At 38.2% G+C, this 22,528-nt stretch overlaps 3 protein-coding genes across 3 annotated transcripts in view; 1 reads left to right on the plus strand and 2 right to left on the minus strand.

Annotated features, from left to right (window-relative positions):
* Positions 1–8,404, plus strand: part of mapkapk2a (MAPK activated protein kinase 2a) — a 38,488-nt gene extending 30,084 nt beyond the window's left edge. Inside the window, exons 3-10 of the mRNA XM_020634341.3 lie at positions 962–1,026; positions 1,603–1,682; positions 1,781–1,907; positions 2,029–2,104; positions 2,202–2,326; positions 4,217–4,302; positions 4,395–4,475; positions 6,594–8,404. Of these exons, the coding sequence (XP_020489997.1) occupies positions 962–1,026; positions 1,603–1,682; positions 1,781–1,907; positions 2,029–2,104; positions 2,202–2,326; positions 4,217–4,302; positions 4,395–4,475; positions 6,594–6,743 (790 nt within the window). The 3' untranslated portion in view covers positions 6,744–8,404. The remainder of the gene's footprint in view (positions 1–961; positions 1,027–1,602; positions 1,683–1,780; positions 1,908–2,028; positions 2,105–2,201; positions 2,327–4,216; positions 4,303–4,394; positions 4,476–6,593) is intronic.
* Positions 8,405–12,228: 3,824 nt separating this feature from the next.
* On the minus strand, positions 12,229–14,184 carry il10 (interleukin 10). Its single transcript, XM_020634350.3, has 5 exons — positions 13,892–14,184; positions 13,713–13,772; positions 13,417–13,581; positions 12,764–12,826; positions 12,229–12,672 (listed from the first exon to the last, which is right to left on the minus strand). The coding sequence occupies exons 1-5, from the start codon at positions 14,054–14,056 to the stop codon at positions 12,562–12,564; spliced, it is 564 nt and encodes a 187-aa protein (XP_020490006.1). The 5' UTR covers positions 14,057–14,184; the 3' UTR covers positions 12,229–12,561.
* A 1,036-nt stretch (positions 14,185–15,220) lies between these two features.
* On the minus strand, positions 15,221–22,528 carry LOC136179246 (interleukin-10-like). The gene is made up of 4 exons (XM_065955012.1): positions 21,950–22,528; positions 21,771–21,830; positions 16,390–16,492; positions 15,221–15,267 (listed from the first exon to the last, which is right to left on the minus strand). Exons 1-4 carry the CDS (start codon positions 22,112–22,114, stop codon positions 15,221–15,223), a joined length of 375 nt encoding a protein of 124 aa, XP_065811084.1. The 5' UTR covers positions 22,115–22,528.

A 22,528-nucleotide genomic window follows, 5' to 3' on the forward strand; every position in this document is an offset into this window, starting at 1 on the left:
GGCTCCCTCGCTAACACCTGCACGTCTGAAGAATCGATTTGTGCTGTCTTGTACCTTTTAGACAAATGAAAGAAAAAAATATGACTGGAATTGAAACTCGCACAGTCATACTGAGCATACTAAGATTAAATGAAACTTATCAGCCAACGTGCTGAGTAGGGTTTTCTCATGTGAGTTGAACACCGCTGCTTAGTTTTCTAGAACTGTGGTCTGATGTGTCTGTGCTACCTTAATTAATATTGTTAGTATTGTTCATAATTATACAGGACCACATTAAGGACTTTGAGAACTAATCCACGCTTATAGTTGTTGTAATCAAGCAATTATTATAATACGCATAACGAGACTACTTGCGTGGTTTCTTTTGGTCAAAATTAAAAGATGAATTAGCATGAAAACCTGCCGAAGACCATGTCGCACTTCAACACCATCACTACCCTCTCAGAACTACCGTGCTCACTAGCAATTACTAAGAGTATCCACATTTTATGAGAGGCAGTACTGCAAATGTCAATCATAAACATCATGGCATCTTTAGTTTCACAAAGTCATCCAGTTACCATGTGTCAGTACCTCTTTAAATAAAAACCTCATTCTCAGCTAATCTTTTTCCTTAATACTAAAATAAAGCTGTTGAGCTCAATTTCCACTCTGTTCCTCCTCCCATGTCAACCCAGCACACTGCCAAGACTGACACAGGTCTCTAAAGGGAATCCTCACTGATGGCATCTCTGGTACTGCAGATACTATTCAATGACGGGTCCAAAGGGGCTCTTGGTGAGCACCTGAGAATCTGAGATTAGGTTGTTGAGATCTGTTAAATGTTTGTGTTACATCCGTGCTAAATGTGGAAATAAAAGCAATAAGAGACTAGAATAAATGGAGTGATGAAAACACTGCAAGTGTCCACTTAATAAAATACCAGTCCCTGACTTAATGTGTCTGTTTTTTTTTTATTTAGCATGGATGGTGGCGAGCTTTTTAGTCGAATCCAGGACAGAGGAGACCAGGCCTTCACAGAGAGAGGTACAAAGCCCACGTTGACCCCAACAAACATGTCTCACAATGAATTATTGCATAGCATTGATTCAGTATTAAAGGCTAAATATGTGATTTTTCACACTTAAATGTAATATAAATCAAGTATATCCTCTGAAAATAACTCTGTGAGTCATGACTGTCTACAATGGGTGTAACACCTGAGTCCCACTGTCTGTGATGTTTTCAGAGTCCTATCTTCACTTTGTTTACATCGCCCGGACGGCCGACTGACTCCTCCCCTTGTGTATAAAAGTTGATTAATTGAGGGACTAGAGAAAAGAAGAATAACATACTGTACTCACTGCTTAACTGTGTTTCTAGATCACGCTCATTTCAGGTAAATTTACATGCAGTGTGAAGATACCAGCATAATAAAGATCGCTAGCATTAGCATGCTAGGACAACAATGCAGCGCAAAGTTTTGGTTTCATGCTGGTGCTCAAGGGCGAAATCTGCTGGATCAAAAAATTGCATATAAAGCCTTTAAGATAGAAAGCCTGTTTGTCCACAGCTTTACTTTGGTCCCTTATCCTAAAAGAACGTGTTGTCTCTTAACTTTAGAGGCATCTGACATCATGAAGAGTATTGGAGAGGCCATCCAATTCCTGCATGCAGTCAACATTGCACACAGAGACGTCAAGGTTTGTGTTGTTACCCTGCTTACCAAGAAATTCAACCATTCCACACTGACACCCATCAGTTGATTTCACAATCATCCTTTTTTTAATCTGTTCTGCAGCCAGAGAATTTACTGTATTCAACGAAAAGACCCAGTGCACTGCTCAAGCTCACAGACTTTGGCTTTGCCAAGGAGACAACTTCACACAATTCTTTAGCTACCCCCTGCTACACACCTTACTATGTTGGTAAGAAACCTTTTGTTATTTACTCTCCTATTCTGTGTTCATGGTGTTTACAATAAAAACAAATCAGTCAAAACACTTCTCTGACCTGTAACAATTTAAATGTTCTCCTTTCTGTGTGCAGCTCCAGAGGTTCTGGGCCCAGAGAAATATGACAAGTCATGTGACATGTGGTCATTAGGCGTCATCATGTATATTCTGTACGTTTTCTTTCTTCTTTTTTTGGTTTTGTATTGCAATATCTCTGATTATTGATTGGGTTCTTTGACTAATACGGCTTTTGTAAACCTTCAACAGGTTGTGTGGGTACCCTCCTTTCTATTCTAACCATGGTCTGGCCATCTCTCCTGGGATGAAGAAGAGGATCAGGATGGGCCAATATGAGTTTCCAAACCCTGAATGGTCTGATGTATCAGATGAAGGTCAGCCATTGTCTGTTATTGTGTCACTGTTTGGTATGACTTCAATTCATCAGGAAAATTAGCAAACAATGAATGGGTTTCTCTAATTTATTTTGTATTGGCAGTTGTGCAAGTTACAGTGTCTGTTATTTACAAATACTTGTGTAATTTAAACATGAAATATGAAAGGAGGAGACAAAACAAAATGTTGGAAACAAACGGCAACATAAATGAATAAAATGTCCTGGTTTGAAAATATAAACGAAATACAACTTCAAATATAAGACACAAGAAATTAGCAATCCATCACATTATGATTTATGAAGTGTCAGTTACATAGCTGGAAGTGTCTAAAGGCTTTTTTTAGAACAGCAGGGACATGTTGTTGGGAGCATGTTCACCATGTTTTCAATGTCGTGCTGCCCTGGGAACCTGAAGTTTCCCCACACAACTGATTTAAAGAAGCAGGCGGGACTTCTAGCTCTGCTGTGTCATCTTGCTACCATTTATTACTCTTTGTGTCTTTTGATGCGTCAGCTTCTTATGCATATGGGGACTTGAGGTCTGGCCTTCATCCTGATATGTATTCAAAAAAATATTTCAAATCAAGTTTATTTGTATAGCACATTTAAAAACAGCTTCATCTGACCAAAGTGCTTTACAGGCAATGCGTAAAAGCAAGAAATAAAAAATTAATCTATACATATGTACATACATACATGTACATACACGTACATATACATAATACACACACACAAACATATATATGCAGATACATATATACATGTAGCACACATACATGTCACAAACACATACATACCCTCATACCTACATGCACATGCATACATACAGATACATACCTAAGCTAAATATATGGGATCTGTTTCAACTTGTTTTAAATGCCAGGGAAAAGAGGTGAGTTTTGATTTGAATGGATTTAACGCGCTGATTTGTCTGATGGAGGGAGGCAGTTGATTCCACGGACAGGGGCCAGCCACTGAGAAGGCATGGTCATCTCTGAGTTTTCGTTGAGCTCGAGGGACTACAAGGAGCGACTGTTCAGAGGACCTAAGTGGGCGTGATGGGGTGTAGGGGGTTACAAGTTCTGTTAAATACGGGGGGGCTAGACCATGCAGTGACTTAAAAACAAGTACGAGTTGCAGTAGTCAAGGCGGGACATAATAAAAGCATGAATAACCTTTTTTTGAATCTTGAAACATAAAAAAGGTTTTACTTTAGTTAAGGACCGTAGTTGGAAAAAGCAGCCTTTAACAACTGATTAGAAGGGTTCCCTCTCTATATAAAAAATCTCTTTTCCCTAAATTGATTTGACAAATGAAGACCAAACCCCCTCTATGATCTTTATCAAATACTTTGCACATAAGTAAGAAATAATATGTCAAGAGAGTTTCAAATTATCTCACCTACATGTGACAAACAAGCTTTTTATTTCCTTCTTTGTGATCAAGAAATTGAAACCGATCATTCACCTCCTCCTCCTCCTCCTCCTCCTCACTGCTATCGATCATATTCACCATAATTGAAAGTGATGTTTTAAGATCCTGTGTCATGTGCACGTTTTAAAAAGAAAAGAGAAGCTGACTTTGACACTGTTGAACCAAAGTCTCCTTCAAACACATGCACGTGTGATTATAAATGTAGAACAAGAAAAGATGCGTATTGGTGTGATTTACTGTAATACTATTCTCAAGAATCAGCACGTGGTTTACTGTCAATGTGTGATATTTTCTTCTTCACATCAGTTTAGTCTAAAAATATCCTTCTGTGCCATGGATATTTTGGTCTGGTTTTTAATATCATACTCTTTCTATGTGACAGAATATTTGTATGTAAGCTGTTATTTCCCAATCTTGTTTCTTAATTTAACAGTACAAACAATTATTTTTTCAGCTAAACAACTGATCAGGACCCTCCTTAAAACTGAGCCGACACAAAGGATGACCATCACAGAGTTCATGAATAATCCATGGATTAATGTAAGGGCACCCTATCATGCTTTTTCAAACGTCTTTACTCTGGCTCACACTCGATCATTGAAGTTTGCATGTGATTCTGTGTCTTTCTAAAGCAATCGATGGAGGTTCCCCAGACCCCTCTTCACACCAGCCGAGTGCTAAAGGAAGAGAAGGATGCGTGGGAGGATGTCAAGGTAAGAGGTTCACTTTGTTTTTGTTTGGAAAACAGAGACAGATCTTCCTGTAAGATTGCTACAATAGTAGGGCTTTCCATAAAAAACTGTGCAGTCATCTAGTGGGAAGAACAGCAGATAAGACACATGTGCTGACGGGCAGTGCACAGAGGCAGAGCACTTTGGTTGTTGTTAGAATTCAAATTAATATATCAGCATTGACGGCTGTTCTTTAGAGCTGTAATCGGCATCATATCCATCGTAAATATTGTCAATATCTTCAACAATATCATTCAGTGCGTAGGTGTCTGTAAACAGCTCTGATTTTTTTAAAGCAATGCTGATGCCTGACTGGTCAGATTTACAACTTTAATATTTATATGAACTGATCATGTAGACCTTCATTGCACGGTTAACGAGACATGCCTCATCAATTGTTAATGCATTGTTTTTTAGAAACATACATGTACTTTTATTCAACAAGGATAAAGTTCATTTAATTCGGGCTACTTTCAACTTATGTTAAGCTCTTTTAATTCTTGACTACATCAAATGAGTTCTTGATTGTATCACACTTACAAATAACAAATGTTATCACAGGAAACTTTACAAACAAAGCAGTTCTTCACCATATTCTGTTAAAAATTCAACTGCTCCTACAGGTTGTCATATGCTTCGAATCTATTCTCACTTGTTTTTAAAAGGTTATTTGAACTGCCACTGTTACAGCCATCCCTGCCTTGTCTCCCACTTTAAGTTCACTGTATGTGAAACTCTCATTGTATTCCTGGTCTGTGGTGTTTTGAGACTTACCAGATGTTCCCCTTGTGTATCGCTAGAGCCCGATTCGCTGCTCAAAGCATGCTGGGATAGTGACGTGGACCAGGCTTTTCTCTCTCATTATGTCAGAATCATCATCATATTAAGAAAACAGTTATTTGTCATTTCTTAAATGTAGTCTGTGGGGTGTCGGTTTGATTGAAACGATTTCCAACATTTCCATATTACAAGTCAGTGTTTCCCCTACCATTATATTAGGGGGCAGCCCCCCTTGAAGGTCAAGTTAATTTTTTTTAGATTTATTTTTGGGCTTTTTGTGCCTTTTATTGTAGAGATAGGATAGTGGATAGAGTCAGAAATCAGGGAAAGAAGTAATTTAAGGATACCTTTCTGATAGAAAAGGACAGCTGTCATTAAAAGTAACACCAAGATGAACACCAAGATTCCTTCAAGTGTTTGTGTTGGCGTCCGTCTGCCCTCCCTCCCCACCCCCTCAAAGCTGTAAACCTAGGGGAAACACTAACTTAACAAGTTAAAGAGAATTGGTCACCTGCATCAGGGGGTCTGTACCATCAACTGAGCGCCCCCTCCTGCCTTCTCTCTGAGCATGCAGGGGTGGGGGTGATGCAGAGAGACAGACATCTTTCTCATGCATGTATTGATCAGAATCAGAGGCGATTTCATCTTAAATGGACGGGGAGACAAGTAGCAACTTGTCAGACAAAACTAGTGTCTTAAAATCAATGATGAAAAGCGCACAGTCGCTGCAGGATGTAGTGTGTACGTTTATTGCTTATACCTACACTGCAAGCTAACGCACACTAGCACATGCTAACCGCTGGTGTTTGGCACCTTTCCAACAGAAAGAAGGCAAACTGCACGTCGACAGTTAAAAAATCAAGGTTCACCTTCGTTTGAACAAGCTATAGCCGTATCAACTCACTATGATTTTGTTTTCTCTTCTTTGTGGCTATGTCCACGTCTACAATATTCGCCTGTTTGAATCGGGTTCAATTGATGAATTGAATCCTCTCTTAAATTCACCTGCACATTGTCATTGGCTGCAGGAAACACACCAGCTTTCCCATACACAGAAACTTACACAAGGGGCTTGTTGTTTCATAATTCTTCTCATCAACTCTTATCCTGTTAAATATTAGACATATTGCTTATGCTACGGAAATTAACTAATACAAAAAACACATTTCAGAGTTTTGTTAGGCGACATATTCCTCCTCTTTGTCAGACACAAAAGGGTATTTTTCTGAGCGCTAGATGGCAATACATTTTAGAAGTGTGACATCATTTGACAACTCGTCGTCATGACATAACATAATATTTTTCTTGGTACATTTTCAGGAGGAAATGACCAGTGCTTTGGCAACAATGAGGGTTGACTATGAGCAAATCAAGATCAAGACCATTGAGGACTCAACCAATCCCCTGCTAACGAAACGGAGGAAGAAAGCCACTAACAGCATTGGGGACCCACAGTCTGCTGCCCACTGAAAGCTGCACGAATGCATGCACACACAAACACAGGTTGTAAAAAGGAAGCAATAATTTGTCGACACGTGAGTCGTATTGCATGGATTTTATCAGTGTTTTATTTTTCATGGCAAATTCTAATTTTTAAGTTTTGTAGGAGTGTTTTTGTTTTTATTACTCTACCATTTTAACAAGTCCAACCCTCTGCTCCGGCAGAGAGGATGTTTATGTTTTTACACCATTGAAGAGATTATGAATCCTCGAGGAGGAGAGGAGATGGAATCACCAAGATTTCTCTCCTGAAATATCAGGTTGATATACTGAGAGGGGCTCAAATGTTTGAATAGGACATGAGGCCTTAGCATTAGCAGTAGTTCTCTCCCCCCCCCCCCCCCCACAACCCTGTTCTAGCACTGTCCCCTCACCTGTGAATGTTTTTTTTTTTTAACGGCTAAATTCCAAAAATTAAAGCAAGGGAAGTTTTGTTTTGTACATAAATGCAGAGTAAGCAAAAGTATTTTGAACTGACTAGTGGAATGTAAGAACTCTGTCCCTGACTGTTGGAATTAGCCGCATAGTCGCTCATACGTGGGACGAGTCTGTCGGTTCAGTTCGCTTAGTGAATGTTGAACAGAGGCCTATGCACTCACTCAAGGGCCACGTGCCATTCTGACAGAGCACCTCACCTCTTGGCTCCTCTCTCCTCATATTAATATCTACGCTTATATTTTTTTTTCAGAGACGTAGTTTTAGGTCCGAGAAGGATGCAAGGTTAAAGAACAGAAAGTGGCTCGACCTTTCTTCTGCATGTAGCTCAAAGGAGAGATGGAGCCAACTGATACTGTATTTTTTCATGGATTTTATGAACGTTTAAGCATAGGCCTTAATGGTGTTGTCAAATTAGCAAAATTACGTTTAACCCTTACCTACAATTTGGATTTCACCAATGTTATGCTTCAGAATTTTATAACACCGCCATATTATATTTCAAGTTAATGCTATGCAGGTGTATTTGTCGGCGAGCGATGTGAAAGTACTGCTAGGACCTTTATCGTGTGGATTTCTGTTTTCAGACGTGTTAGAGAGATGTCGGACACAATAGGGGCGTTTTTGTGTGTTTATGCAAGCAGTAGCACTCGATACATGTTTCAGTTCCTCTGCAGGGATCACTTAGTGTGACTGTCAGGGGGGGACTAATCTGGTCTATTGACCTCCAGCACATCTTGTCCACACTTTGCCTGAGGCATGATAGAAAGTACACAGGACTCCAGAGCTGCTCCTCGTCTCGGAAAAGAAATAGAAAAAAACACCAGCAAAGCTGTCATCTCACCCAAAGGGGGTTGTGATGGTTTGTTTCTCTTTAATGTTTTGTTGACCTTTTGGGACACTGTCCATCTCACTTGGGATCATTGGACGTGATTGTGTTTGTTTCTGTCCACTTCACTTTGTAGAATCACATCCACATCACCTGTCACCTTGCATCCACAAAAATCTCTCACTGTAAAAATGTTCATTGAATGTCTTTGATGTCTTTTTGTTTTCATCCCCCCTCAACACTTACTTTGTAGTGGAAGCACACACACAAGTCCATCTTTTCTTCCCCGTCATCAAGTCTGTTTAGCGCCACCTGCCGTACTTTTGTCTGCTTCAGCTTTGGATTAAAAATACATAAAAACAAGAAACCTGCTCTGTCAATTCCTTTTTTTTTTTTTTTTTAAACTCAGTTACTTTGACACAGAGATGACACTGTTTTATACAAGGCACTTACTAAATATGAAGTTTTTAATGATGTAAGAATGATGAGAGCTGTAGTAGAGTCCATATCTCTTTAGGTTAAGCTTTGCCATTAAATGTCTAAACAAAGACAAAGTCATCATGAAAGGATCTTTTTCAGTTATTTTGGATCTGTTGCCAGGAAAAAACTAACTACTTCGGTCATTTAAGTAGTATTTTATTTTTAGTATAATTAAATATCACAATTAAATGAAAAAGGAACTTGTACAATTAGATTTTTTTTTTTTGTCAAACACTTTGGCATTTATGACTCAGGTTGTTGGACAGGCTCAAGACTTGTGGCTTTGAAACAGTGCAAAAACCAAACTTGTGACAAACAGACTGGCGAGCACGAGGGCCCCACTGGAATATACAAATTTGCGTAGCAAAACAGCACTGTCATTGAGTCAACACTGACATTTGCCAACACTGGGGTGTTGAGAGCAGCTTTCCGCCAAAGCACGAGGTCATTTTTTTCTCCAGGTATGAGGCTGCTGTAGGCACTCGGCTTCCAGCTCTGAGTATGTTGAAACCTACAGTCATTTTTCTTATCTCCAAGAGTCTGTCGGGTAAGTGAGAAAGGGTTTCAACGGGGCCACGGGGGAGTTTCTCATCATAGATGTCAAGTCAGTTTTCCCCCCTCACCCTATAAAACCTCAGGACACTCACCCTGTATGCCCGTCAGAGAGAGGAGGGGAGACCCTTTAGCAATTTATGTCTGGGAGACATATGAGGTTTCTCTAGGTTGGAAACTGAAACGTGCCTGCTTGAAGGTGCCTGCATGTCACTACTATGTCTGAGGAGGAGGGTGAAGGGTGGAAGCTTCTCAGCTGAGGAGGTGACACAGCAGTGAGTTCTTTGAAGTGGCATGCCAACCTCATTTTCTCACACATACACATCCTCTGAGACTAGACAAGAAGCTGAATGACCTGTCCCAGACAGAAGATGTAGCAAAAGCGAGAGGCCACACATTACCTCAGCAAGAAACGTGATCAAATGGAAAGCCTTTTTTTTTTTTTTTTTAAACATGTACAGCACAACTGTCTTATGTGTCATGTGTCCTGGAAGTCTGATCACACTTTATTGTCAGGCATAGCGCTTGGTATATGTGAGGGATGTGGTTACTTTGATTTTTCTATTCGTTGCTGATTTTTTTGAAAAACATGTTTTCATCCTAGAAACAATTTCCTCATTGAATCTGAGAAAGTTGATGCATATCAGCATACGCCTTTGACACAAAAGTTCTTACCTTTTCATGTAAGAACATTTTACTGTTACAGACTAATGAGTTGGCCTCAATGACTGAGATATATGTTTGTCTCCTCTTTTTTTAAGTGTATTTTATTAAATAACAAAAATAACAGACATAATATCCTCTATAAAGCAAAGCTTTAAAAGAGACGCTCATTATGCAAACTCTTGTCAAACAGTCAAAAACATCTATTATGTGACAAATATTCTCTACACCATATTTAGAGTGCTGCTTGTTAAGCAATAATATAGATGACTTCTTTTTTGAGTGGTTACTTCTGTTTACATATTTTGTTTCACCCGCGTCCTTTTCCTGTAAACGGCGGAAATTAAACTAAAAGTGGTGCGCTAAACCTAGACGAGAGGAAAAATCTGTGCAACACCCGCCTCAGGTTTGACTTGTGCAGTGATGATACACATCACAGCTCACATTACAAAGATTGTGTCACTGTTCCAAAGTGGTGATTCTAAAAATGTACATTCCTATATGCTGATGACACTTTGATCTAATCTGATCTTGTAATTGACTCACCCCATGTGCGTATATAAGTCTTCTCATACTTCACCTTTTCATGCAAGATTATGCATCAGGATCTTTTTTGACAACTATTGCAATTTCTAATTTCGTTTTCATGTGGGTGTCTTTTTTTATGACTAACATGTACGTATAGTGACTATTTCTATTATACACATGCTAACAGCTACAGGAAAATATAATAAAAACAAGGAAAAATAACATTTATAATTATCTTTTCTTAATTAAAGAAAAGGCACACACCATAGTAAGGGTTATTATGAAATCTATAGAGGCTAGCACTGTGGGGGTTAGAAATGTGACTCTGAACATGTCTATTAAGATTTCATGTGGACAGAAGAATTTTTCGCCGCATTTTACTGTAAATAAATCCCCCAGCCTTCTCTCTCTATTTATTTATGTATTTATTTGTTTATTTTGACAGGGACAGTGTACAGCCAATTAGCTGCACCAGAGTTAGCTATAAGCTAATTTACATCTGTAGTCCCTGAGAGTTAACTTTTCACTCCACCTCATGTGAGGCCATTCAGAAAAACTACGAATACTTTTGACTACCTTCAAGATGTTGGACAACATTTAGCACAAGCTAGATCTGTCCAAGCATAAAATTATTAACATCTTTTTTGATGACATAAAGTAAACTTATTATTTGTTGAGAGTTATCGGGAGATATGTTATTGCTAGGATACATAGCTTTGTTTTCCAAAGTTGCCACAAAATATATATTTTTTAAATGTTAAATATATATATAAGTCTCTTCTTTTAAATACATATTTTTTTCCTTTTTTTGTCTACATCGCTTTGGATAAAAATGTCTGCTAAGCGAATTGTAGAATTGTAAATGTAGTCCAAGTTTAGCCCCCTCTAGTTTGGACATGCACACCAAGTCTTGACCTGGGACTAGCAGACTAATGCTGTAGGCCCCAATAAACAGACCTTTTGGTTATGGGGAATTTGCGATATCTTGACTATCAAGTGGAAAGTGTTGTTACCACTGTTGACTATTTATTGTACTCATTATGAACAGTGATTTGACATTTAGCCTCAGAAGCTAAACTGTTAATGATCAATTGGTTGAAGGTAATAAAGATCAGCTTTGTCCTCCATGTTTTTCTCACCTCTTCTCTTAACCATTCACCTCTGAAGAGAAGCACCTTGTTATCTCCATGACAGCTAGTCATGACCTGAATAGTCCATATTGGTTATGTGATTAATCCTCAAGGAAACAGCGTGCAACGTTATTTGAGATAGAATAGTCATGCTTCATTGGCTAACAGTTGTGAATGATACTTTTTGAATAATGGTAGTCAATGCTGGAGTAATACTACCAGATCATCCCACGGTACTTAGCATGTGGCTGATGAAGTAGTTTCGGCGCAGAGAGCTGAATCAAGACCGTAAATCAGTCAAGTCAGGAACACTTTGCTGTCAGAGTAGCACACACACTGGTTTGCAATATGTACTACATTCAGTATATACAGATGGTTAAATAGGATGCAGAACATATAGGTTTGTGTCTTGTCTGTTAATGCATTAATTCCACTTCATGACAAATTCCCTCTCTGAAAAGAAAGTGATAAACCTCTCAATGCAGGTAATATATATTTTTTTAACTTCTCTATTTTACTGTTTTATGATTTATGATGATGCATGATGTGTGGAAGTGAGATTGCTTATGCATGCATGTGATAGGGTGTCTGCAATTGTGTGCATATGGCATGAGGGTGAAGCTGGCTAGTTACAGTTACTGTAAGTAAAGATATAGCAGGGCTGCTGGTAAGTGATCAAATGGGTCATGTTTGAGGTTAGTGCATCAGCCTGTTGACTTTACACTCGAGTGGTTCCCCACATAAAGACTGCAGCACTGCAGGATGTTATATGTTTTTACACATTCTACACATTCCTAAATGATGGTACAGTAAGAATACACGATCTGTAGCAGCCATATAAGGAGTCAAATTAGTCATTTATTTTAAGAACAATAAACAGCATAAATACAAAAAATACATAATTTAAGATGTTTGATACAAAAATAAATATTCTCTTCATTGACAGTTTGTAGGACTTTTGTTGGACTCAATATGGTCAACACAGAAAAAATTGTCCCCAGGACAAAAAAGTAAAACAACTGTCAGACCAACAGAACTCAGTTCAACATGAAATAAGTAAAACAACAGCAATGAAAATAACGGACTGTCTGCACAAGAGTGCATGATTTAGTTGACTATTTTTCTTATTCCTCAGAGGAACAAGGTCACATTTTTGATCAGGGTCAACACTTCATGAAGAGGTCTCGAGGTTTCTGTGTCGTTTAGAAGCCAGGTATGCTTCAATGTAGTTAAACAGCAGGTCCAGCTCCCCCATGGCCTTATACAGACCTTTACTCTCCATCTGTGGACATACATGTTTCAGATTATTCACATATCCCCACACATCTAAAATCTACATCTTTCACCATAAAGGATGACATTGTGGAACTTACCTGAGTGTAGGTAGAGTTCAGATGTTTGATGTCAAACTGTGTCTTGCATGAGAAGTAATGTCTCTGTAAGAAGAAAATCAGACAGCTTTAATATTTTTCACAGGATCAACCTTTTGCCTCACCCTCCCTAAAGTTTCATTTGGCATTTGTGTCATAGCAGAGGTTATAACAGGGTAAGGAAACTGGTGCACGGTTTTGCAAGCTGCTGTAGTTTATGTACCACTGACTAATGCAATATTATGGGGAACTCGTTTGGACTCTGTCTGCAGTGGTCAGCCATTGACCTCATGGGAATATTTTGACACTTTTTGGAAGAAGTCCAATCCAGAGCAATGGCTTCAGTGATCTGGCTGTGGAAAACCTTAGCTAGAGTTTAACATTTTAAATTAAAGTCTGTTTGGACCAAAAGAAGCCAATGTTGTTGTTTTTTTTTTAAATTCAGATTTTATTTTTTTAACTTGAAGGTCCCATTTCAATTTATACAGATAATTTCCTTTCTTAATATTCTAGAGTTTAACGATTTTACTCGAGGACAACAAAAATCGTCTTGTCACCAAATGAAACGTGGACAAATACACGGATCTAACTCTACCACTGCGTGTATTGACATCTTTAACCTCCCGTAGGCGTAAACACGTGTTTCGGCTACTTACACATTTCGTGACATCACCCTTGAGAGCGTCGAAGATCTGCTGTATCGACTCCATGTGCGGCTTCAAGCCCCTGGTCTCGTCTGTCACTCCGGCCAGAGCTGTCGGCAAAACCGTGCCGAGATAAAAGTCCAGGATGCTGTTTATGGCGTGACAGGCGAACTCGCTCTGACAGGGGGGGAGGAGGAAGAAACCAACCACATTAATTGATGTCCTTAAACCCTTTAGTGTCTCACTAAAGGCTCATCTAATTCAAGCTGAAAAGTATCTACTTGGCTCCAGTATTATTTGTTTCTTACTTTGAAAGAGTCCTCCACGCTCTGGTCCAGCAGCGCTTCGTCGAGGTCGTCGTTTGCTTCCTAAAACAGAAATGTCAGGCTCAGTATGACGTGACGCTGACAGAGCAGTGGTGACATGCAGCATCACATGCAGGCCATATGATCCTGCACTTCGGTAAATATTTTTTAGTTTTACTCACAAAGAAATCTCGGATCTGTGAGTAGTCCTGTCGGAGCTTCCTTAGCCGGACAGGGAAGTTCTCCACGAAACGACAGCACTGGTTATTGCACATGGGACTGCAAGACATAGTGCTGAAGAAAGACAGAAGGAGCAGAATGGACAGGAGGAGAGACAGAGGAGTCATAGTTGCTTGAAGTCTTCAGATGAGAGGAGCCTACAGTTCCTTGGTGAAGATGCTGCTGCAGGATTCTTGCGGAGATAAGTGCACATATTTTGGGCTCATGTAGTGTCTTCATTTATAGCCAAATTGGGACAGATATCTGTAAGGGAGGAGACTGCAGAGAAATGGTTAAACATGCTTGTTACATGTGGGGGAATTTTTTTTCCAGAGTCATGCATATGGGGCTGCTCCTCCCATGAGGCTGGTATTATTGATAGATCTCACCATCTTTTACTCTCAAAGAAATAATTATGACGCAGCATCAGTGGAATTTTGTTATGATGTCATTTTTTTTTTTTTTTTTTTAAATGTGCATTTGTGTCTGTTAAGTTAAGGTACCAAAATATTATGCATTAAATACATGTTTTATTTCTGCATTTTATTACTCATACTACTATCATTTTTGTACTATTTCTTGTATTTATATTATCAAATCAAATCAAGTTTATTTGTATAGCACATATAAAAACAGCTTCATCTGACCAAAGTGCTTTACAGGCAATGCGTAAAAGCAAGAAATAAAAAATAATCTATACATATGTACATACATACATATACATGTACATACACGTACATATACATAATACACACACACAAACATATATATGCAGATACATATATACATGTAGCACACATACATGTCACAAACACATACATACCCTCATACCTGCATGCACATGCATACATACAGATACATACCTAAGCTAAATATATGGGATCTGTTTCAACTTGTTTTAAATGCCAGGGAAAAGAGGTGAGTTTTGATTTGAATGGATTTAACACGTTGATTTGTCTGATGGAGGGAGGCAGTTGATTCCACGGACAGGGGCCAGCCCATATTAGTATGACAACTACAGCCAGAAGTTCCATATTAGATTTATTGCCCTTATTCACTGAACTAGATGAGATATAGTCATCCTAATAGATTCTTAGGCGCAAAAGTTTCTGTGAATTTACGTGACGTGCAATGAATCACGTTTTATTATTCCTCGTATGCATAATAACAGAGATAATAGTACCACCTAGGTGGAAATGATATGCAGTTGTGGTTTGAATTTGACGACACTTTGGATTCCCTGTGTCAGACATGCGTAATATGACTGACAATACTGTCACAGCTGACTTTACTCATCTCTGCTGGTAGCTCTCGGTAGGTGCTCTCAGTAGGTGTCTTCCTGTGTCATGAGGTTTGCACATTCGTGGGCAAATAAAAACGAACTTGAGGATAAACTGCATAGAGAAGTGCTTTGGGACTCGTAAGGGGTGTTTTCCCTTCAGTACTTTTCTGTTATGGAATGTCCACTTAACCCATTTTTGTTTGGCAACACTGGTATTTTGAAAGTATTACATTTAGAATCATTCCCGATGTGATGTTTTGCACATGATGAAGACTTTACAATCCGTACAAATAAAGTTCACGACGATCAGTCATGGGCCAAGAAGTTGAAGTTCATTTACTGGATGAAGCTTTTATCATGCTGAGGATGACACAGTGTTCTCTTTATTAAAGTTAATAATTTACATAAAAAGCTTATAGACGTGAAAGAAAAGCATAAAATACAATAAACTGTAAGATGTTTTTTATTCAATCAATGTGTAATGATCTGATGATAAGAATTTCATTATTCATCATTAGCTATCTATAACACATGACAGGCATTTTTCTCATATTTACCATAGCAACAAATATTTTTTTATTATTATTGCTTTGTAACGTCATGCTCTTTTGAATGCAACATTAATTCTTTCAAGGGTTCAAGGTTCAAGGTTGTCTTTATTATCCCTGCGAGAGGGCAATTTGTTTTGCAGTTAGCATTAAAACACACACACACATACATACGTACAGCCCCAAATGAGCAAACAACATAGAAAGGACAATAAATAAATACAATAGATAAGAAACACAACACACAGTTAGTGGTTTAAAAAGGTGATGGCAGCAGGAACAAATGAGTTTCTCAACCTCTTTGTCCTGCATGCTGGCAGGCTGAATCTGCGGTCTGACGGCAGCAACTTAAAGTCCTTAGACAAAGGATGACTTTGCTCTGCCAAGATTGACTGAGCTTTCTTAAGACACCTTGTTTTATATGAATGAGAAAGGTCAGAAAGGGACGATCCTGTGATTCTGACACACAGTTTAACAATGATCTGCATTTTGTTGCGGTTTTTGATGCTGAGTGATCCGTACCAGGTCACCATGCAGAATATTAAAACTAATTCAATAAAACAGGAATAAAACATCTTCATGGAAGTGCTGTCAACATTCAAATTCCGAAGCTTCCTCAGAAAGTGCACACGCTGATGAGCTTTTTTGCAGACAGCTTCAGTTTGGAGCTCGAAGGTGAGTTTGTCATCGATGATAGTCCCCAGGTACTTGCACTGGTGCACCACCTCAACAGCCTGGTTGTTAATAAAAACAGGGGAAATGACAAAGGGATTTTTCCTGAAATCTACTGTCGTTTCTTTAGTCTTTAGGACATTCATGTCCAGGAAGGATGACCTGCACCAGTCTGTGAATTCACTCATATCAGGGCCTTTAGTTTCTATTTAACAAAAACTCCCTTCATGCTGCATATCCATTTATACTGTGATTTTTGTGTTAATCAAAACAACTCCTGCCCTTCACCTTTGTTATTTTGTGGTTGCATGATACATTCTTTGGCCTTGTCTGTTGGGATTTTAGATGTGGCAATATAATGACAGAGTCCACGAGTCTGCTTTTATTCCTCTGACGGAGTTTCTTTCTTTCATTTTTTTTTCTCTTTCGAAAAGTTGCTAGTTAGTTGTTCCCTTTTGTACCCAACAGTGAATCAAACCCATTGACAGGAAGTGACCAGATAAACTGATGATAGACCTTCTATGACTTCATATTCTCTGAGAGACGTTATATACATAGATTATTTCTACCTGTGACAAACAACAAAGTGTATAATAATTCAAATTGTTTTACATAAACTCAGTACATTTTCAAGCTATAATTAAATTTGCTTCTCTTGTTAGAGTTTGCAGAAGTATATAATTCAGAGAGAAGAAGAAGCATCAAATTATTGTTTCTTGTGCCTAGTAATACTGTCATGCCCTTTTGAACTTGACACTTAAATGTGTTGATGTAGAGGATCCATGTATCAGTGAGTGTAGATAGTGTAGATCCCCTTCGTGTTCACATATTAAATCAGTCCAATCTTGACTTTAATCACTTTGTCTTTTGCTGAGTAATACACAGCAAACGTCGTCTGCTTTTGAGATGATCATGTGCTAGTGTGGTGATGCAGTCTCATTCTCGAAACTCACCATCTGAGGTTGTCAACAGCGATCAGAGCCTGCAGTCAGAGATGCTGCACCTAAGCGTGAATTACAGTGCATTGAAAGAAATCGTCAGAAAAATTGTTTTGGTGGGGTGATGGTGGCCTCGCCTTCCCCACATGTCATTCTTCACTTTCTCTACCCAATGTCCTACTCTGTCCTGTGTCCTCTCAGGTAAAGACATAAAACATAGATTGTTTTGTGGCACCATTGGCCGAGTGGTAAGTTTGCACTGTAGGGCTGTAGTGCTACAAGTGTCATGTCTATCTTCTTTTAAAAACACATTTTTATGGTAAGGCCTTCTTATGATCCTTGTTTCATCCATAATGTTTTATTTGTTTTACTGTTAACTTTAGCCAATCTTTGTCTCGGTTGTTTCTCTTTTCTCTGTTCATTGGATGATTGCTGCACTGTTGTTTTATTTTTCATGCTTTTTTAATAGGGTTTTATTGTTGTGTATTTGACTGTTGGGATTTTTCTTTTTTCTTTAAAGCACTTTGTGACATTTGTTTTGATAAGTGCTTTATAAATAAACTTTATTATTATTATTATTATTATTATAAGTGGCCCATGCTCTAATCCGACCTGTGGTTCTTGTGGTTCCCGCATGTCATTCCCCACTCACTCTCCCGCTCAATTTCCGACTTTAATCCGCTGTCCTGTCGCTCCAATCAAGGAACGAAAGAGCCCAAAAATAAATGTGAAAAAGAGATATTGTTTTTGTTTCTGCAAGTCTTCGTTCGGCTTTGCAAGATGAGCTGCAAAATGTGCCTTAACACATTTCTTTCACTTACGCCTTTAGAGGAAATCTGTCTGTCTCAGCAAACAGGTTCACCGCATTATTCTTTCACTTTTACACAAGCTGTCGGCCTGATGTTTTTCTTTGTGTACATAGGTATAGCTTCATCCCTGAACATTTTTTTCAGTTTCTGTTTATGTCATGTATATATATATATATATATATATATATATATATATATATATATATATATAAATATATAGTAGATTAATTTCAGTTAAACATTCAAGCCGTAGCTTTTTAGAGTTTTGCAATAAGGTTAAAAAAGAGGAAACTATCAGAGATGTTCATGAAGTGTCTAAAGGATATTACAACAGGGTGACAGTGCCCTTCCCTATCACTCACAAAGACTCAACCATGCATCACAGCAGATATTAGGTGGGCGGAAGCCCATTATGAGGATTGAGCATACCGGAAGAGCCATAATTCTTGGGAGTTTCATCCGTGTTTCCTGAGATTGACAGAGAACATTCTTCTTTGTAGCCAGACTTCATCACAATTCACCTATAGGGCAAATGTGAACTATCTTCTGGTTGGCATGTCACTTCACCCTGTAGATCTGATTAACTGCATGTCTGTGCTAGGACCTTAAACTGAAACCTGCACATTTAAAATATTACCTGTGAATGTTAAGTCCAATAAGTTCAAAAGAGTATTTCTCAGAAACCTTATAACTTCTGCAGACGTGGGCAGGCTACATTAGATGAATGCATCGTCATAAACCTGAAACTAAAGTAGCATTGCCATTTTGCTGGCCAAGCATCTTTTGAGGAGGAGATGAAACTTCAACACTTCCTTTGTACACTGTTTAAAATTTGACCTGGAAATTGTCAGTTATGTAAGATTAAAAACTCCTCAGCTTGATTGATACACTAATAGAATGATTGTTTGCTGCCAAAATTATGAAACTTAATTCGCCAAACTGTTTTGATTCACGGTCAGATGCAAGTGCGCAAGTGCGCAAGTGCGCAAGTGCGCAAGTGCCTGAGTGCGTATGGCTTCACCCATGTACGCTGCTGATGGTGTTAACCGCATTTATGTAAGCAGTCCTTTGACAAGTCATACTTTCCTATAGTGTTTGTACATCTGTATGCTGAATTGGTGAAAGTAAAAAATAACAGTTTCTTAATGCAATTTGCATGATGAATCATAGTTTCACTGTTTTTTTATTTCACAGTTTTTTGGACCTAAAGCTTCTGAATGTGAAGTTAAATCAAATATAGTTTGTGCAGAACTATTTAGAGATATATACCTGTATGGGGAAACGTACATCTTTTACAGAACAACTTATAAAGTATGATTGGTATTACACCAAAGATTTCTGTCTGTAGGTTTCTTCTCATCATGACCTCTGACCCACAAGACCCCCAGAGAACCATGTCCAGGTTTAAGCAGAACAGCGAGGGAATTTCAAGTGCTGCCTTTTGGTTTGTGTTCATTTTGGCACCCACCTGTGGACAAATTGGTCCCTCTCTGCTGATTTTGTCTGATTTTGTCTAATCAGCCAAGATTATTTGGTGTGGGATAAAAAGTCTGTCTGCTGTAAATCACTTTGCCTGATACCCGGCGACAGTAGGCTCATATATTAAGAAACAAATATAAAGAAATAGTTCATCCTCATGCTGATAGTTTGGTTTGCTTTTACTGGTCATAAAGAGGTATCACTGTGAATTTAAGTGTGTTCCATAACCAGATAGAAACTCCTCACAGGAGTCTTAAATGAAGGTGGATTTATTTTTATCTAGTGTGAATGTTACACCTTCTCTTTGAAGGTTGAATTGAATGACAGGTGATAAAACCACAATATTCTATTTATATAGCAAATTTCATAACAAGGTATAAAGGTGCTCAAGAGAAAAATAGAAGATCAAAAAGTTAAAACAGCAATTAGATTGACAATATAAATTTCTTATGAAACATTTGTGAATTGGAAAATACATTTCTATAACTGCTTGAAACTGAGTTACTTATTTCAAAGGTTAAATAGCTCTTCAGTACCCTCTGCAGGCCACGGTGGGAACGTTTATTTTTAAATACAGCCAGCCTGAATTTGCTACGCTTCATACCTGATAAAGTCTAGTTTCCCGTGTCTCATCCTCACAGAGCTCATCACATTTATTGATCAAATATAGTTTCTACTTTTAATGTAGGCACATTCTTGGCATAGGCAACATAGGATAGACTTTCTCTACCTTGGGGGTCCCGACCCAATTTGGGGTCCCAAGGAATTCAAATGGAGTTTCCTGAAATTCTTTTTTATTGATCAATAAAAAATTTATTGCAGTACTTTCTGAAATTTTGCCTTCTGTGTCGATTTTAATTAGGATTTATTTGTCAAATCCCCTCATATTATATTATTCTAAATAGCTTAAGAGCTCTTCTATACCATAGAGAAGAAAACAGAGAGAAATATTAAACACTAGACAGATGGCTCTTCCTCAAACAAATATTGACCCTAAACAAAAATCTCCCTGGGACTATTGGCAAAGTGGGACACCTGTAATTGGTAAACTGGGACACTTAAAACACATTCAGTTTTTTCAATTAAAAACACAATAATAATATCAATTACAACAATTATCACTTTTAAAATGATTTAATTTAAACATTTAAATAATGAACCTTCATAAAAATCTCATAGATCATTGATTACACATGCTAAATTTAATTGCAAACACAGGCAGAAAACAGTCATCAGACTATAGGCGAACATAAACATCTAGAGTAGAGTCAAAGGCAGCAAAGTAGAAAAGTGAGAAAACATGTAGACCAATCCAGGATCTGACTGAACAGCTAATTCATTGATAAGTTTGATAGGACACACCAATGGAAAAGCCTGAGTCAAAATTATTGTTACTGTGTTTGATAGCCACTTATAGAAACAACCATGGCATCCTGACATTTTGTTTTATTTTGATTTATTTATCTCCTTTCTCTTCTGCTTCATTGCCCTCCTAATTTCTACCATTGGATTCTGAATTTTTTTTTTTTAATCATAGTAAGCATTAGTATGTCATCCTGAAGTTGGTAAATTGGCTATGTTAACTATAGCCTATTGCTATTTATTTTTATATCTGTATGCTACTTTTGCATGTTACCAGTTAGCAATTAGCATTAAAGTAAGTACACATTTCAGTAAATCCTTGGTTAAACACCTAGCTAGCTAGCTAATTTTATGAGGATATGTTAAAAACGAACTACATTTCCCAATTAAAATGGCTTGAATGGCTGTCCCACTTTACCAATGTTGCACTGTCCCACTTTACCAATATTGCGCTGTCCCACTTTGCCAATAGTGTATTGGTAAACTGGGACAGTGTCAAAATTGCCCCAAAAAATAAAATAAATTACATTTTGTTTTATTTTGATTCATCATTATATTCCATACAATATATCAAAATGAAAAGCTATCCATTTGTTTTTTTTACTTTTAAGACCTGAACATCATTCATCTCAAAATGCTATGTCATTGCGCTTTCCATCGCTGGTTCATTGCTAGCTTGTTGAATATGGTGTGCCACGCCCCAGGAAGGGATGTCATACCCACAGAAACTTTATTTTTTTATCACATGTCACTTTGAAAGAGTCCTCCACGCTCTGGTCCAGCAGCGCTTCGCCGAGGTCGTCGTTTGCTTCCTAAAACAGAAATGTCAGGCTCAGTATGATGTGACGCTGACAGAGCAGTGGTGACATGCAGCATCACATGCAGGCCATATGATCCTGCACTTCGGTAAATATTTTTTAGTTTTACTCACAAAGAAATCTCGGATCTGTGAGTAGTCCTGTCGGAGCTTCCTTAGCCGGACAGGGAAGTTCTCCACGAAACGACAGCACTGGTTATTGCACATGGGACTGCAAGACATAGTGCTGAAGAAAGACAGAAGGAGCAGAATGGACAGGAGGAGAGACAGAGGAGTCATAGTTGCTTGAAGTCTTCAGATGAGAGGAGCCTACAGTTCCTTGGTGAAGATGCTGCTGCAGGATTCTTGCGGAGATAAGTGCACATATTTTGGGCTCATGTAGTGTCTTCATTTATAGCCAAATTGGGACAGATATCTATAAGGGAGGAGACTGCAGAGAAATGGTTAAATGCATGTTACATGTGGGGGAATTTTCTTCCAGAGTCATGCATATGGGCATTTCTATCTCTGTCCACAATAATATTCACATAAAGGGCCTTAATGTGGTCTAAAAATAATGTTTACTTGCAACACAATAGAAAAACTATAACATGATTGAAAACAAATAAATATATATATAAAAAAAAAAAGAAGAAGCTGTATGTGTTTTGGATGCCTGGGGTCACCGGAGTTTTGTGAAGTTAAAGTTGGTAA

The sequence above is a fragment of the Labrus bergylta genome, chromosome 5, assembly GCF_963930695.1.
Source record: "Labrus bergylta chromosome 5, fLabBer1.1, whole genome shotgun sequence".
Lineage (NCBI taxonomy): Eukaryota > Metazoa > Chordata > Actinopteri > Labriformes > Labridae > Labrus > Labrus bergylta.